This window comes from Sceloporus occidentalis, unplaced genomic scaffold, assembly GCF_023333645.1.
Source record: "Sceloporus occidentalis isolate IW3139 unplaced genomic scaffold, rSceOcc1.0.p SCAF_7, whole genome shotgun sequence".
NCBI lineage: Eukaryota > Metazoa > Chordata > Lepidosauria > Squamata > Phrynosomatidae > Sceloporus > Sceloporus occidentalis.
The window spans coordinates 21,648,723-21,663,641 of NW_028316987.1; the positions used below are offsets into that span (position 1 = coordinate 21,648,723).

At 38.9% G+C, this 14,919-nt stretch overlaps 1 protein-coding gene across 4 annotated transcripts in view; it reads left to right on the forward strand.

Annotated features, from left to right (window-relative positions):
* Positions 1-14,188, forward strand: part of TECRL (trans-2,3-enoyl-CoA reductase like) — a 48,550-nt gene extending 34,362 nt beyond the window's left edge. Inside the window, exons 7-12 of one of the 4 annotated variants that reach the window (XM_089531250.1) lie at positions 4,816-4,888; positions 5,281-5,324; positions 7,274-7,331; positions 8,511-8,596; positions 10,383-10,428; positions 12,294-14,188. In XM_089531250.1, the coding sequence (XP_089387376.1) occupies positions 4,816-4,888; positions 5,281-5,324; positions 7,274-7,331; positions 8,511-8,596; positions 10,383-10,428; positions 12,294-12,421 (435 nt within the window). In that variant the 3' untranslated portion in view covers positions 12,422-14,188. Of the gene's footprint in view, positions 1-4,815; positions 4,889-5,280; positions 5,325-7,273; positions 7,332-7,947; positions 8,060-8,510; positions 8,597-10,382; positions 10,429-12,293 lie in introns of those variants that run through there. The other 3 variants (XM_089531249.1, XM_089531252.1, XM_089531253.1) reach the window with 3 other exon arrangements.
* Positions 14,189-14,919: the final 731 nt, after the last annotated feature.

Here is a 14,919-nt window from a genome sequence, read left to right on the forward strand (position 1 = left end):
CTGTGGACTGCCAAACAGACAAATAAATGAGTATTAGAGGAAATCAAGCCTGAACTCCTCTCAGAAGCCATGATGACTAAACTGAGACTATAATACTTTGGACCCATAAGAATCACTAGAAAAGGCCATAATGTTAATGCAGACGGTAGTAGAAAAAACAGGGAGATTGCATTGTAGATGGATAGACTCAATCAAAGAAGCAACAGCTCCAAGTCTTCAAGACCTGAGCAGAGTTGTTGACGATAGCATGACTTGAAAGTATCTCAGTCATAGAGTTGCCATAAGTCAAAGTCAACTTGATGGTGGTTAACAACAACCGACAACCAGAAATATAGAAAATGTACCTCAGTTTTAGCAAGCATCTTTAAATTCAGGATAGAGACAGAGAACTGGAAAAGAAAGAGGAGCCAGGGCTATCTGTACCATTGGACAATATTAAACATGTTCTAAGAGCAATATTTTGTGTCAGCTGACTGTAGCGCTTAAAAAAATAATGAAAGTTGAAAAATAGTAAAAGAGCAGCTAACAGCAAATCATAGTTGTGGCCATTTGCCAACCTTTCATTTTTTTTACTGCTTAAAACACTTTCTGACACAAAATATTAAAGTCAACCCCATGAAATTGTTTTTATTTTTTACTTTCAATCATTAATCATTTATGTTGCATATTTACTTCATGGAATTCTGACCAGTATACCTACAAAGGTGATAACTCTCCTTATTAAAAGTAAAAGCTGTAGAGGATATTTAGTTTCAATAAAGATAAGAAATGTTCTTTTGCAACCATCATCTCAGTGTGTGCACTGAAAGTCTGATGTCCTAGGGTAGTTGAATGAACTGGAGTATATGCACCCAGGAAAAGCAAATGTGTTCATCCATATACTTTCACCTTAATGTTAAACTTCTTCAATTTTATGATAATCAAATTCTCATATTCCTCTTCTTAGTACTCATCATGCCCTCAGACATTTATTTACTTTATTTACTTAACATGACTTCTTTTTTGGGAGCTAAGGCGGTATCCAGACCGGTGGAAAGCGCAGGCCTGGATACGTACTAGGGTTGCCTTGGGGCGTCCTTTACAGACGCCCTGCAACCCTAGGACGTACTCGCACCGCGTCCAAATGACATGGTGCGGGTGTCACATCATGGCGCCGCTGTAGGGAGCTCCTTCCACCGCACGTATCACTGGTGCGACCTTTAAATAGCCGCACCAGCGATACAGAGAGAAAGGGGCTGAGCAGCCCCTTTCTCCATTTCCCCGCCACTGTCGGGGTGTCCTTGGGGCACCAAAGGGACGGTCTGTATCCCGCCTAAGATAGAAAAGAAATATTGGAAGATAGCTAGGATGTTGTTTGCAAAAAATTGGAAAAATGATAGGATACTGGAATTAAATGAATGGATACAAAAGATATTGGAGTTAAGAGAGATGGATAAGCTGACTGTGATGTTACAAAATAAAAAGTTAGAAGCAGAAAATTGGAAACCATTTGATGAATTTGTGAAGGTGCTTTGGAAATTAAAAAGTTAAAATAATAAATAAATAAAAATGGAACAAATTAAAGAGAGAACCACATATAATAAAAGGGAAAAAGTTGAAATTTGATTAGAATATGTAACAATATGATCATAAGGGCATGTGAGATATGAAGAGTAATAATACAGAAGAGTATACAATATTCTTTATTATTATTATATAAGAATATATCATCATCATCATCATTATTATTATTACTACAGTAGACTCTTATTTTTTCTAGTTGGATCTCTGTTAAAACTATCAGAATTTTTAGAACCAGGCTCACATGTACAGCCAGACTAACTGGGGCAATGTCCTATATCATAGTGTGGGTTTGTGTGAAGAGAGGCAGCATACAAGAAGCTGATATTTTTACCAGAAATGAGCAAGAGAGACAAGGAATGGATGCTACAGCTTATTCTTACAAAATGGCACAGGAGATTGTTGTGAAACTTGGCAACATAGGAGAGGTAGCTTGATGGTCTATTCTAATTTTGAGGCAAAAAGGATAAGACATGGCTTATTTTTATGGGAGTTTCTCTGAGCAATGATTCCAGCACTATAACATGTTTCTGTCAGGCTCTCCCCACTCCCGTTGGAGCTGCACTTCGTTGGCCAATTTTTCCAATAGTTTGTACCAAGTATTTTGGGAATCATTTCTATTATGTCAAGGCAGACAATTATTTACCTTAGTGGTAGTACTGCATGTTTGTTCTTTAATCTATCCCAGCCTATGGTAACTTTTACTGTCGGATGTGCTTTCTTGTTTAGAGTAATGAGATGAAACCCTGAGAGGAGATGATATGTATGATTACTAGTCCAGCTGGCTAGACTTTAATGCTACTCAGGTCAGACAAATTGTTTAGAGGAACTGGATGAACTCTGAAGGCATATTAATTCCTTCTGAGGAGGTAAAGCCTGGAAAATGCAGGGGCAACCAAGTGATAACTGCTGTCACTGCCTAAATGGCTATGTCATGGGGAGGGCGGGGGAAGGATTGTTTGTTCTCATAGCTAGCATAGAATAACACTGGCATCCTCAAGGACCTCTTGTAGGTCTTCTGGAAGTTCTGGAGGAGGATGTCATCATCATGCATTGGTTATTGGAATATAGCCAATGATATTCCTCTACTGGCTCCTGCCCATGATATCATTGGGGAAAAGGAAACGGGTGAATCTTGGGGATCAGACACTCTCCTTATTTGGAGAATATATTCAAAAACTGCACAGTTTTCAAAGGCATCCTGACAGTGGGGAGAAAAATGATTAAACCATTCATTCTATCATGATGGAATGAGAGAATGAGATACATTCCATGAAGGATATTTTTCTTTGTTTTATTTTTTGTTTCAAATGCATAGGAATGATACCAATTTAAAAATTACAAGTTTCCCGCCCAAATGATATGCCTATCCTATGTCACTGAGGTTTGTACTCTTAACAATAATTCTCAGATACCTAATGGCTGATTATATTTATTTATTTATTTATTTATTTATTTATTTATTTATTTAGGTATTTATATCCTGCCCTTCAGCCCTAATGACTCTCAGGGCGGCTTACATTTATTATTTTTTAACCAGACAGTTCCCTGCCCGCAGGCTTACAATCTAAAAGACACGACACACAAGGAGAAGGGAATGGTGAGGGGGGGTATGATGCATGGTATGATTGCTACTTCAGTCATTGGATTTCCCACATGTTCCATCCATCATATATGCTTCTGTAAGTGAAACATAACCTGTGAGAACATGAAGCCCATGTCCAGATGTAGAGGAGCTACAATTACCTCACACTTGTAATATTCTATGCTGTGTAAAAGCTGGAAAAGTTTCATTTCTTATATTACAAGTCCCATCATCCCTCCCATTTGCAAAACCACAGTTAGGGACTTTTTGTGTGCCCAAAGCAGAGTTTAGGAAAGGTTTCCCTAATGATATAACTAGAGGTCATCCTCAGAATTTCAGGACCTGGAATGCTCCTAGGTTGGCAACCTTCTTCTATTTCTTGTTTTTGAAATAGCCATTTTTGGAATCACAGGAACCTTAAGTACTGCTGCTAACACTGATACAGATTGAATTGTTAGGGATGATGGGAGTTGCAGCTCTTCTCCTGGCTTTCACTCTCACCCCCCTGGTCAGCGGAAGAACAACCAGTTTGACCAGTAGCTCTGAGAATTGGCTGAAGATGTTTTCCAATCTTCTCTGGAGTCTGCTGGTTCTCGTGCAGCTCTCAAGACACCAGTCAACACAGTAGTCTTCTATAAAAGATCTACTTTTATTCTAATATATACACTATGCACAAAACAATTCACTACTCACAAAACTCACACTACTATACTCCTCAATACCCACACTACTATACTCCTCAATACCCACAAAAATATTGCCATACATTATTGCTTATATAGGCATTTGTCTCTCCATTCATTATACAGTTGCCACCTCCTGGGCGTGTACATACATTATGATTGACATATCAAACTTGGCTCAATCTTTACCTCACATTGCATCATACATTGCTGTCCACTCAATGACTTTCAAGTGATATCAATTTGCACCTTTTCACTTTGTCCTTGCCACATGTGTCCTTGGCTTTTAGGACCTTCTAATTACATTATATGCAACACCTATGTGCCATTTCAATAGCTTTTGCTGTGTCATGTTACTTTCAAATACATTCATATACATATTATATTTCTTGTGACTATATATCCCATGTTGCTTTTTCCTGACGTGAATGTCCCTTATTCAGAATTCTGAAACCCAAAATATTCCAAAAACCAAAACTTCATGGGTGGTTGAGATAGTGATATCTTTGCTTTCTGATGGTTCAGTGTACACAACTTTGTTTCATGCACAAAATTGTTAAAAATATTGTATACAATTACTTTTATGTGTCTATGGTGTATATAAAACACAAATGAATTTTGTGTTTAGACTTGCACCTCATTTCCAAGATGTCTCATTATGTTATGTGCAAATACAACAGAATCCATTCCAAATCCAAAACTATCCAAAATCCATAACACTTCTGGTCTCAAGCAATTGGATAAGCAATACTCAACATGTAGCAAATAAAGATGCAGGGATATAAATCTTTATACATTTCATCCTCACATGCAGGAACAATTAATTTGACCATTTTTCTTCTCACTATGATGAAGTAGTCGAAAACTGCACAGGTTTATGGCTGTGGCTTATTTTGTACAAAAAATGGAGAGAAAGCGAGAAGGCCATATTTCCTGCACAAAAACAGTGGGTGAAATCCTATAGCTCTCTTTGTATTTTCTTTATAGGGCTGTGCCTTCTACTGGGGCTTCACTTCTTGGATTGCGTACTACATCAATCACCCACAGTACACTCCTCCATGTAAGTAGAATAAGAGCTGCACAGAAATTTCCAGTGAACTATTCAAGGGGAATGAAACCGGGGAGGTACTGAATAAAACCTCAAACCACGGTAGGCCGGCATTTAAGAAAAACATTATAGGGAAGAGGACTGCATTTTATAGAAGTTTGCAGCAGAGGCTTCTCAACTTTATTCTTTATTTACCAACAGTTTTAAACTACAGTGGGAATGCAGTATCATCTCTTGTATTTTCTTCTCTGGATACATCATCCCACAATGCAGCTGAGCAATGTTACAATGCAACTTCCTTCCAAGTTCATTGTTAGGGAAGAACATGACTGCCTCATTGAAGTGCTCTGACGTGGACTCAGATCATGCATAAGACTAATGTGTGATTTCATTGTGTTTTCTAGCATTTGGGAACAAACAAGTTACTTTTGCTGCTCTTGTGTTTCTGGTATGTATGGTTAGGGAGGTGGGAAAACAATAAATATTACTATGGAAAATACTCGTATATACTTGTCTATACATCGAGAAATTTATTCCCAAAAATTGACTCCAAAATCCCAGGTAGACTTATTTACAAGTCAGTATGATAATGTGATAGCAGCTCTTTCAGATTTCCCCATGCAGTCGGGAGAGCAGTTTATTTTTCTCTTCCATCAATCAGAAAGAGTTTGGATGACTGATTGCTTTTAAACAAACAAACAGAGTCTCTCTCTCGCCCGCACTGCCACTGAAGAGTGAAGGATGAAACAAAGGCTGAAACGCTGAAGCAAAAAACCTCAGAGTTTCTCTTGCCAGACGTACACATACACACACTGAAAGAGCCTCCAAGTTTTACTCTTGACTTACCCATGCATTATGGCAAAATCCATAATTTTGGCCCCAAAACCTGCCCTTGATTTATACATGAGTTTGATTTATAGTTGAGTATATACGGCATGTGGTGCATGAAATGTTGCATTTCCTCTCTCATGAGGGTAGATAAAATATATTCAAAGGTGGAGCTTATAGCATACATTTCTGGAGGTGAATGCAAAATTTCAGGCTCTTGTATGAAGTCAAAAAGTGGAAGAAACAAATTGAAATTCCATGGTTGGCTGATAGATTCAGCAGGAGATGCCTTCTCTCACCACATCAATGTGAAACAACCTCCTTGCTAACTCCATGAGTTGCCACTGTGGGATTCTGTTCCCTGTATCTGTCCTCTTTATCTTGGCCTAATAAACACCTCATAACTTGGGAAGGATTTGGTTAGCATTTCATCTGAATTTATCTTGGGTTTCCATATCTACACCATCTATATCTATATCTGTAAACATATAAAACATCTAATTATATCAATTAATTGGGGGGTTTAAGAAATTAAAGTTTTGAGTATGATTATAGAGTACTTTTCTATAAAAAGAAATAGAAGATAGAGGCTAGTGTACTACAGTATATAAGAACTACTACTCTTTAAGGTTGAGAAATTTCCATAAGCTTGGTCACTCAATTCAAGGATTATAAAGATCCCTTGCTTCTCAGACTTGGCTGCTTTTCTGAGCTTACAACAGTTTCTCAGAGTCTTAACTGTCAATCTTTGAATCCTTTTGCAAAGTACTGCCTCAATGTGACTAGTGACAAGAACTTGGGGAGTAAATTACACTTATCAAAATAGGAAGTGGAAGGCAGGGAATTTCAGTTTTTGTGAAACTGACAGCAAACCTTCAGGGGGAAGCAGTTCTGGATCTGGAATTCAGCTGAGCACATCCAGCTTTTACAGGAGTCCTATTTGTATGTCTAAAATATATAATTTCCATATTACCCTTAGACCATAGAACAAACCCTTCACATTGTAGAACCCACAATAACAAACACAACAACCAGCTAAAGATAACAATACACAAAGGGGCTTTGCTCCATTTGCTGTGACTATAAAGAGGGACAAATGTGGCAAGTTCATGACTCAAATACTTGCCTTGAAGTCTGCATCTATCTTGATGAGCCACATGTTCTGTAGATATAAATAGGAAGGCCTGATCTTAATGCTTGAATGCTAAACACATTAACATGAAAGTAAATGCTATTGAAATTTAAGGGATATCCTTCAAAGTACGTATTCCCAAGATTTGGGATGCAGACTAAAGAAACTGAAACAAGTGTTTGCGTACACCAGCTTGTTTATATTTTCTAGGCTATGCCTTTTGGAAGCACTAACTTTTCTTTGGTTGATATCCATGTTCTTACATGCCTTGGTGAGGGCCTCCCTGCCCTTATAAAAATGAAAAGCAGAATTTCTGTGGATTTTCATTTTTAAAAACTTTAATCTGCCCCCCCCTCCCCATTAGTGGGTTTTACCTGCCAAAATATGAGCGCACAAAGATGTCCCAATATCTTTTAAAAATGTGTGACGTTTTGCAGATGTGCGAAGCTGGGAGTCATTTTGTCAATGCAGCTTTAGTCCATCAAAATCAGTCAGGTATGTAGCTTGTCTTTCATTTGTTTACCGTTGACGTTTCCCCCTTAGCATTCTGTCTAGTTAGAGTAGAAAATTCTGACTGTAAAAGAAATGTCACCCTCTCACAGCTTTTATGCCTTTGATGTTTGTAACATAAACTACCTGCAAATAAACAGAGAAGAAGGAAGATACGGGCAGCTGCTGGCTAGTTGGTAGGGAGTTGCTTTTGGGCTACCAGCCAGTCAGGGCCACTGGCCACTGTCTGCCCTGCTCCCCAACTGCCTGATATGAAAAAGGAAAGAGGTAGAATGAGAAATATGGGAAAAAATGGCCCTAGTGGCCCTTGCATGTGGATAAAGAATGACATCTCCCTTCTCTCTTGCTGCCACTACCATCATTCTCTCTTTTCCTTTTTCATTGACAGGGAAAATGCTGAGATATACATGTGTGGCTCTTCAGTGCTATGGTGAGGGAGGGGGTGGTGGAGCATGGGGCAAGGGGAGCCATTTTGATTTCTTACCCCTTGGTTGTTGGCTCCTAAGCGATGGCATATGTCATTTGAAGGAGCCTTTCTCCCTATATGAGCCTGTTTGAGCTATCTTTGAGAAAGCCATTTCTCTGTGTCCCATTACCTTAGCAGGCACATCTGTTGGGAATAAGGGAGAGGGCCTTCTTGGTGGCTATTCCCAGCCTTTGGAACTCACTCCCTAGTGGCACTAGAATGGCTCCCTCCTTGCTCTACTCTGCTGGCAAGTCAAAACTTTCTTATTACATCAGGCTTTAGAAATTAACTGCAATGTAACAGAGATAAGCCCTACCTCTTACAGTGGGTTATGACTAGATATTCATGTCATTTATGTTTATCTTTACCTTTTATAAATGCTATAGTTATTTCAGATTCCAATATCCATACCATCCCATTTCAAACACTTGTAACTAGTAACTCACACTGAAAAAACTGAAGAGAATGCTTCACAAGCCTCTCTGTGGAACTTGTTGACCAAAATCCTTATTTAAGAGTGATGGAATTTAAATTTAGTTTGAAATTTATTTATATTTGTAGTGTAGACAATATCTGAGTACAAACATTATACAGAGCATAGTTTCCCCATGAATGATAACAAAAATTGATAGCAGAAAACTAGCAGCTTTGCGTAATCCCTGAAATGTTGTTATTTTCTTCTTCTTTTCTTCTTAAAGGAAAGTTAACCTCTTTTCCAAGTCCATCAATCAACCCGTTCACATGGCTGTTCACATTGGTTTCTTGTCCAAACTACACATATGAGGTATTCTTTTTCCTTCTTCCCACATCAGAAAAGCGAAGAGAGAGATACCAAGGTGCTAAATTATTGCAATGTCTTTTTTGAGAAGGGGCAGGCTATTAGACTTGAGCTCTCTAAAAGCTCTGAATTCAGCAGTTCAGAGATCTTGCAGTGAGCTTTGCTTTGATCTAGCAATGCACTTGCGGCTCTCAGAGGATCAGCCTTCAAAGAAAGCTGCTTTTAAATTAGTTTATTTAACAAAAGGGGATTTAGATCAGGGGTAATGTGTGTATTTTGCCTGCTTGGGACCATGATTAATTTGTAATCTCATCAAAGATACCAAACAGAATCACAATCTGGTTTCTTGGGTGAAGCTGGGAGGCAGCCCCCACCCCAATTTTATATAACAGAACCTTTCAGCTTTCTGATGCTGCCCCTTTAACACCAAGCCTCTTAGCATTCTCCTAACATTTCTTTATTGAATCCCCTTTCATCTCTATATTTGTAGGGTCCCTCCAGCCATTTTAATTGTGTTTTTAGAGTATGATTACTGTAAAGAAAGGAAGGAAACAGAAAGTGAGAAAAGGGAAGAAAAAATGGTGGGAAGAAGAGGAAATACATAGGATATGACCATGGGGTAGGCATATACATTGGTATAAACTGACCAGGAATACATTTTTTATGAAGTTGGCATCTATAAAATATACATTCATGTGTAGTTAAAGCAATACGATCTACAGATTATTGATTGATATATAGCCAATGTTTACCTTTCCATCCTTGGAGTATAAGTCTTTACTTACAGAGAATGTGCACAGGATCCAATATTTTTTGTTCTCAGTTAAATTCCACATCATAGGAATATAATTTAAAAGAAAATATGCAGCTACAAATGCTAAAGTTTTTTCCCCTAATACCAGTTTAATATCTTGTAACAAATCCACCCTCAAAATACTAACCACTGGACATGCCTACATCATTATTTTGGACTAGAAAGATGACCAGGATTCAATATACCCCAAAGATCTATTTTTGCTGCATCAAATGTAATCTTTAATGAGATTTTAGATATCGAAGCTAGACCAGGTTTCCATTTATTAATTTGCACAGGACAATCTAACTCTTTGTTCCACTCACTAACGTCATTCAGATCAAATATAATACAGGGATGGTTGGGACACTCAGAGCTGATAGGTCCTATATAGATATCACAAGGTGCTGCAATTGTAAATATTGTCACTTTGCACCACTGAGTAACTGATAAACAGAATACAATACTGAAAAGGGCATCATACTCATCATCATCATCTTGGTCTTGACGAATAAACTGCTCCACAATATAAATATAACAGCCAATTGATGTCTTCCATAGAAAATGAATCGTCTTACAATTTTCAAATTAGGATGGTCCCATAGAGTTAGGTTAGCATACCCATATGGATCAAATTTTGATTGATGAGAGAATAGATGCCAAGCTACCTTGGCTACAGAGATTAGAGGGGCCACCATCCCTATTTTCCTTAAATGAACAGAACTTAAAGTAGTCCAACAAGTCTCTGTATTCTTAGTAACAGGAGGTTTTTGATCCTTTTGCTTAGTCACTTGTCAAGACATCACTCTCTGAGGAAAGTGTGGGAATGGTAGGTTTAGTACTATTGGGAAATGAATCTGTCAAAGACCCTTGAAGAGCTGGGTTTGAGCCCAGTTGCAAGAGAAGCAGATTGATCAGACTGAAAGAAATGTTGGCAAAACATAGCAGAAGGGAACCATTTAGATTCAAAAGGGATGCCTGTTTTCTTCTTTGCAACAGATTGGCTCTTGGATAAGCTTCACAGTGATGACACAAACTCTTCCAGGTAAGAGCAAGCTTGTAGATAACTCAGCAAATTATTGCAATGGGTGGGAATCTTTAAAACTGCTGCTACCCCCTACCCTAAAAGACTTAATCAAAAATATTACCAGGATGCTTTAGAATTAATTTCTATTACTCTGAAAAAAGAACTTACAAACATTACTGTAGTTTTGTCATTCATTCATTCATTCATTCATTCATTCATTCATTCATTCATTCAATAATTCTTAGCTGACCTACTCTTAATTAAGCCTTGGTGGTGCCGTGGTTAAATGCCTGTACTGCAGCCACTCACTCAAAAACCACAAGGTTGTGAGTTCAGTCCTGGCTAGGGGCTTAGGGTTGACTCGGACTTGCATCCTTCCAAGGTCGCTAAAATGAGTACCCAAGCTTGTTGGGGGCAATTAGTTTACACATTGTAAACCACCTAGGGAGTGCTTAAGTGCACTGATAAGCGGTATAGAAATATACTTGCTGTTGCTATTGCTACATGTACAAAAGCACTCCTGGTCACTGCATGCAAGAGCAAAATAAACAAATATTTAGCTCCCATCTGTTGTTATCCTTTGATGTATACATGAAAAAAAAGTGTGTGTGTGTGTTTATGTGTATGTGTGTGTATATATACAATACTGAAATGAAATGAACAGAACATATTTTCAAATATTCTTTTTGTTGTTGCTGTTGTTTCCTATTACACAACAGAATGGGAGGGGGGGGGAATCCATCTTGAAACATTTATCCACATCCATTTCTTGAAATAAAATCACCCTCACTAAATGGCAAAGTAACTTAGTCCTATATTGCAGTTCAAAATGTCTACCTCCTTTTCTCCAGGAACCATATTAAGTTTTGGATAAATGTTCTTCATTTACATAGGCGAGTTACAGACCGCCCGTTTGGGGCGGCCTATAACTGGCCTTTTCCCTGCCAGATCGGGGCCTCAGCTGCCACAAAGGCAGCCTCTCAGGCCCTGATCCGCTGCTTTCCAGGTCGCGGGGAAGTGGCAAAAGGTTGTTTCCCCGCAGCCTGGAAAGGGGTGTCCTTGGGGCTTCATGCACCCGACGGCAGTGGGGATGCAGAGAAAGGGGCCACTAGGCCCCTTTCTCCCTTGCATCACTGGCACAGCCATGTACAGGCTGCACCAGTGACGGAAATCCGAAATGGAGCTCCTTCCAGGGCCACGGAAAGGGTGCCTCAGGTGTTCTCACGCGGCCCCACTACGTCACTTCCGCACTGCCCCATTTGGAGGCGGTGCGGTTGTGATGTAGTGATGGTGGCGCCCGTGTGCACATGGGTACCACCATTTTCTACGCGCAGAGCACGTATTAGCGTTAGGGGCGTCAGGAAGTGATGCCCCTTCCTAACCCTAATACGTGCTCTGCGCGTAGTTTGTGCGCGTATGTAACGCACCTTTGTTAATAACTTTAACTGAAGTATAGTAGAAGGATAGGTATGAACTTAACTTTCCTCCACTGGTGGGGGGGAGGGCTCAGACATGCTTAGTTTTCATTAAGTAACGTACAATGCACTTGAATGTTGTCCAGTGTCCAAAGTGCAATTTGGAGATGGGTGGAATCCTTAGGTTTTGCTTTACATTTTGACAAATAACTGTGCCCAAACCCAGAACTAGGTGAGACCTATTTTGTAGAAGATCCTTTTATTTGGCTCTAACACATAATAGTGTTATAGATTGTTGACAAATTTTAATGAACACTCTAGTTCCTCCAGTACAGAAGACTCATTGCTCAGTGGTTAGCTCTAGACTTCCCACCAGGACTCCCAGGAGGGTGGTGGTGAAAAAGCTGTCCAAGCATGTTGCAGCTGATACTCAAGAGTCCTGAAGTCTTATTTCCAACTCCTTTCCAGCTGGCGTATTTGCATTTCTGATGGCAATCCAATTGGCACAGTGGGCTCGAAAGAAGCACCAGTTCTATCTGAAGAGGTGTCCTACATGTCGGTGGAGGAAAGCAGCTATGATTCCATTTATACTGTAAATGCAAACAGAAATGGTCTGTGATTGTCCTGCATGGACTATGAAAGCAAAGTGATTACAGCAACCTATAGAAGAGCAATATATTTAGAGTGTTGTTTTCAAATGCACTAACATTTAGGCAGGCTTTTTAAAAAATGAAAATATGAAAGTCAAGGTCCAGACAGCTATTTTAGGTAAGTGCGGGGCTATAGCTAAGCAAGGGAGCACATGCTTTACTGTGCCAGAAGCCATAGGTTCCAAGAGGTCACAGGTTGAATCCTTAATATCTATAGCTCCATAGGACCATTGGCAGTAGGTGCTAACTAATAGTCTTCTGCTGGTTGTAGGTCTCAGAGAGCCACTGCTGGTCAGAGCATGTATCCTGGATTCAATATAGCGGCGGCAGCGGCGGCGGCGGCAGCCGTGGTGATGATGATGATGATTATTATTAATGTTTATTTATATAGCACCATAGATGTGCATGGCACTTTACAGCCATCATCAAAACAACATACATCTTGCCAGTGGTGTACAATCTAAAAGTCATAAAATATAAAACTATACAAAATTAAAGAGGTTATGCAATTAAAACACAAAACTGTAAATTAATAATAATAATAAATAAATAATAAAAATTTATTTATATCCTGCCCCTTTGAGGTCAAACAAATACTACATATAGTGAAATCTAAATTATAAACAATATTAAACTAGAGTACCGAATGCTTCTGAGAGCAAGAAAGTCTTTAATCCGAATTTAAAGCTAGATAGAGAAGAGATACTCTGCAGATGTTTAGGGAGGCGGTTCCAGGAGTATGGTGTGGCAAGTGAAAAAGGATGAACCTGAGCCAAGAAAGAAGAAATCCTTGGCTGGGTAAGGAGCCCTGATCTCCTGGACCACAAATCTCAAACAGGGTGGTAAAATGAAATAAAGACTGACAGATAAGGGGGTGAGATGGGGAGCTAGGTTGTGTAAAGCTTTAAATGTTAAGAGAAGTTGGTACATGTCAGTAACCAAACCAACACTGGAATTTGATGCCCATTTGGGTGTAAGCCCCATTAAACGCAATGGAATATAACATTAGGCTCATGCCTTGGGTCAGGCTGCATTTAGCTTTAATTTACATAAAGCAACCACTCCAGGGTTGACCAAAGTGTTAAAGAAATTATTTTCCCTCCCCTCCAAAATGCCTTCTAAGGGATGCAAAGCAATGGATGCAAGCTACAAGAAAAAAGATTCCACTTCAACATTAGGGGGAACTTCCTGACAGTAACGACTGTTCGACAGTGGATCAAATTCCCTTGGAGTGTGATGGAGTCTCCCTCCTTGGAAGTCTTGAAGCAGAGGCTGGATGACCATCTCTCAGGGATGCTTTGATTGAGAGTTCCTGCATGGCAGGAGGTTGGACTGAATGTCCCTTGTGGTCTCTTCCAACTCTTCAATTCTATGATTTTATGATTCTATGAAAAATGGCAAAGGAAGGCCCCCACCTATGGTGAAAATATCCCCTATGTCTCTTAGAGGGCACTTAGGGGGGCAAAATTATTTTTCATTTTTTTGTGAGTGCTAGTTCAGTATGTGGGGTAGGGGAGGGTACAGTCCTCTAATGTTTTCTGGAAGACCTAACCTTCCACAGTTACCCATACAGAAAAAAAAATTAATGCCCTAAAAATAACAGTTTACATTTCACTAGCAAAAACAAACCCTTAACATTGTTTACAGTGATGAAAATAATAATTGAAAGCTTTTGCTTGAATGGATTATGGATATATATATATATATATATATATATATATATATATATATATAGGGGTCCTGGAGTTAATTGCCTCCTGTTTAGGTAACCACTGAATTAATTAGTAGAAAAACTATTGTCTAAACAAATAAATAATAGTAATTAAGATGAAATGTTTCTTCTGTTACTCAGGTATTATGGAAATATCCTGTTTTAGTTGATACACATGCAATCTGTATATGTTCTGTAGTCTGTATGAATCTGTTTAGACAGTTTATTGAGAATTGATTTAACACAGAACAATTAGATGAATGATGTTCAATCACTTTCACTGTTCGCTTTCCTATAGTACCTATTAATAAAACTGTATGTTTATTATTTCAAATAAAAATATTTTTGGAACACAGCATGTGTCGGACGTTTTTAAACATAGAAAGCTCCCCTCATTTTTTGCCAGGTAATACACAGGCACATCCCAATCTAAAACTAGAAAAGCATGTGGGGAAGAAGTCATTTTTATGTGTAAATGCGCAGGGAGATGTATAATTGGAAATACATCCCTAGCAATGTGCATCCAGGCCCACTGTTCTGCATCCTGATGATCCCCCTGATGCACATCTTTTTGTCACCTTCCTTTCCTAACTGTTGTCATGAGTTCATCGACATGAAGGTCAAGAAAAAACATTACTTCAAGAGATATCTGCATTTCAGGAAAAATATTGATAATGGAAATGGATATTACCAGTTCTGAAAAATTTGGCCTAAATGTTTTACACTGTGTGAA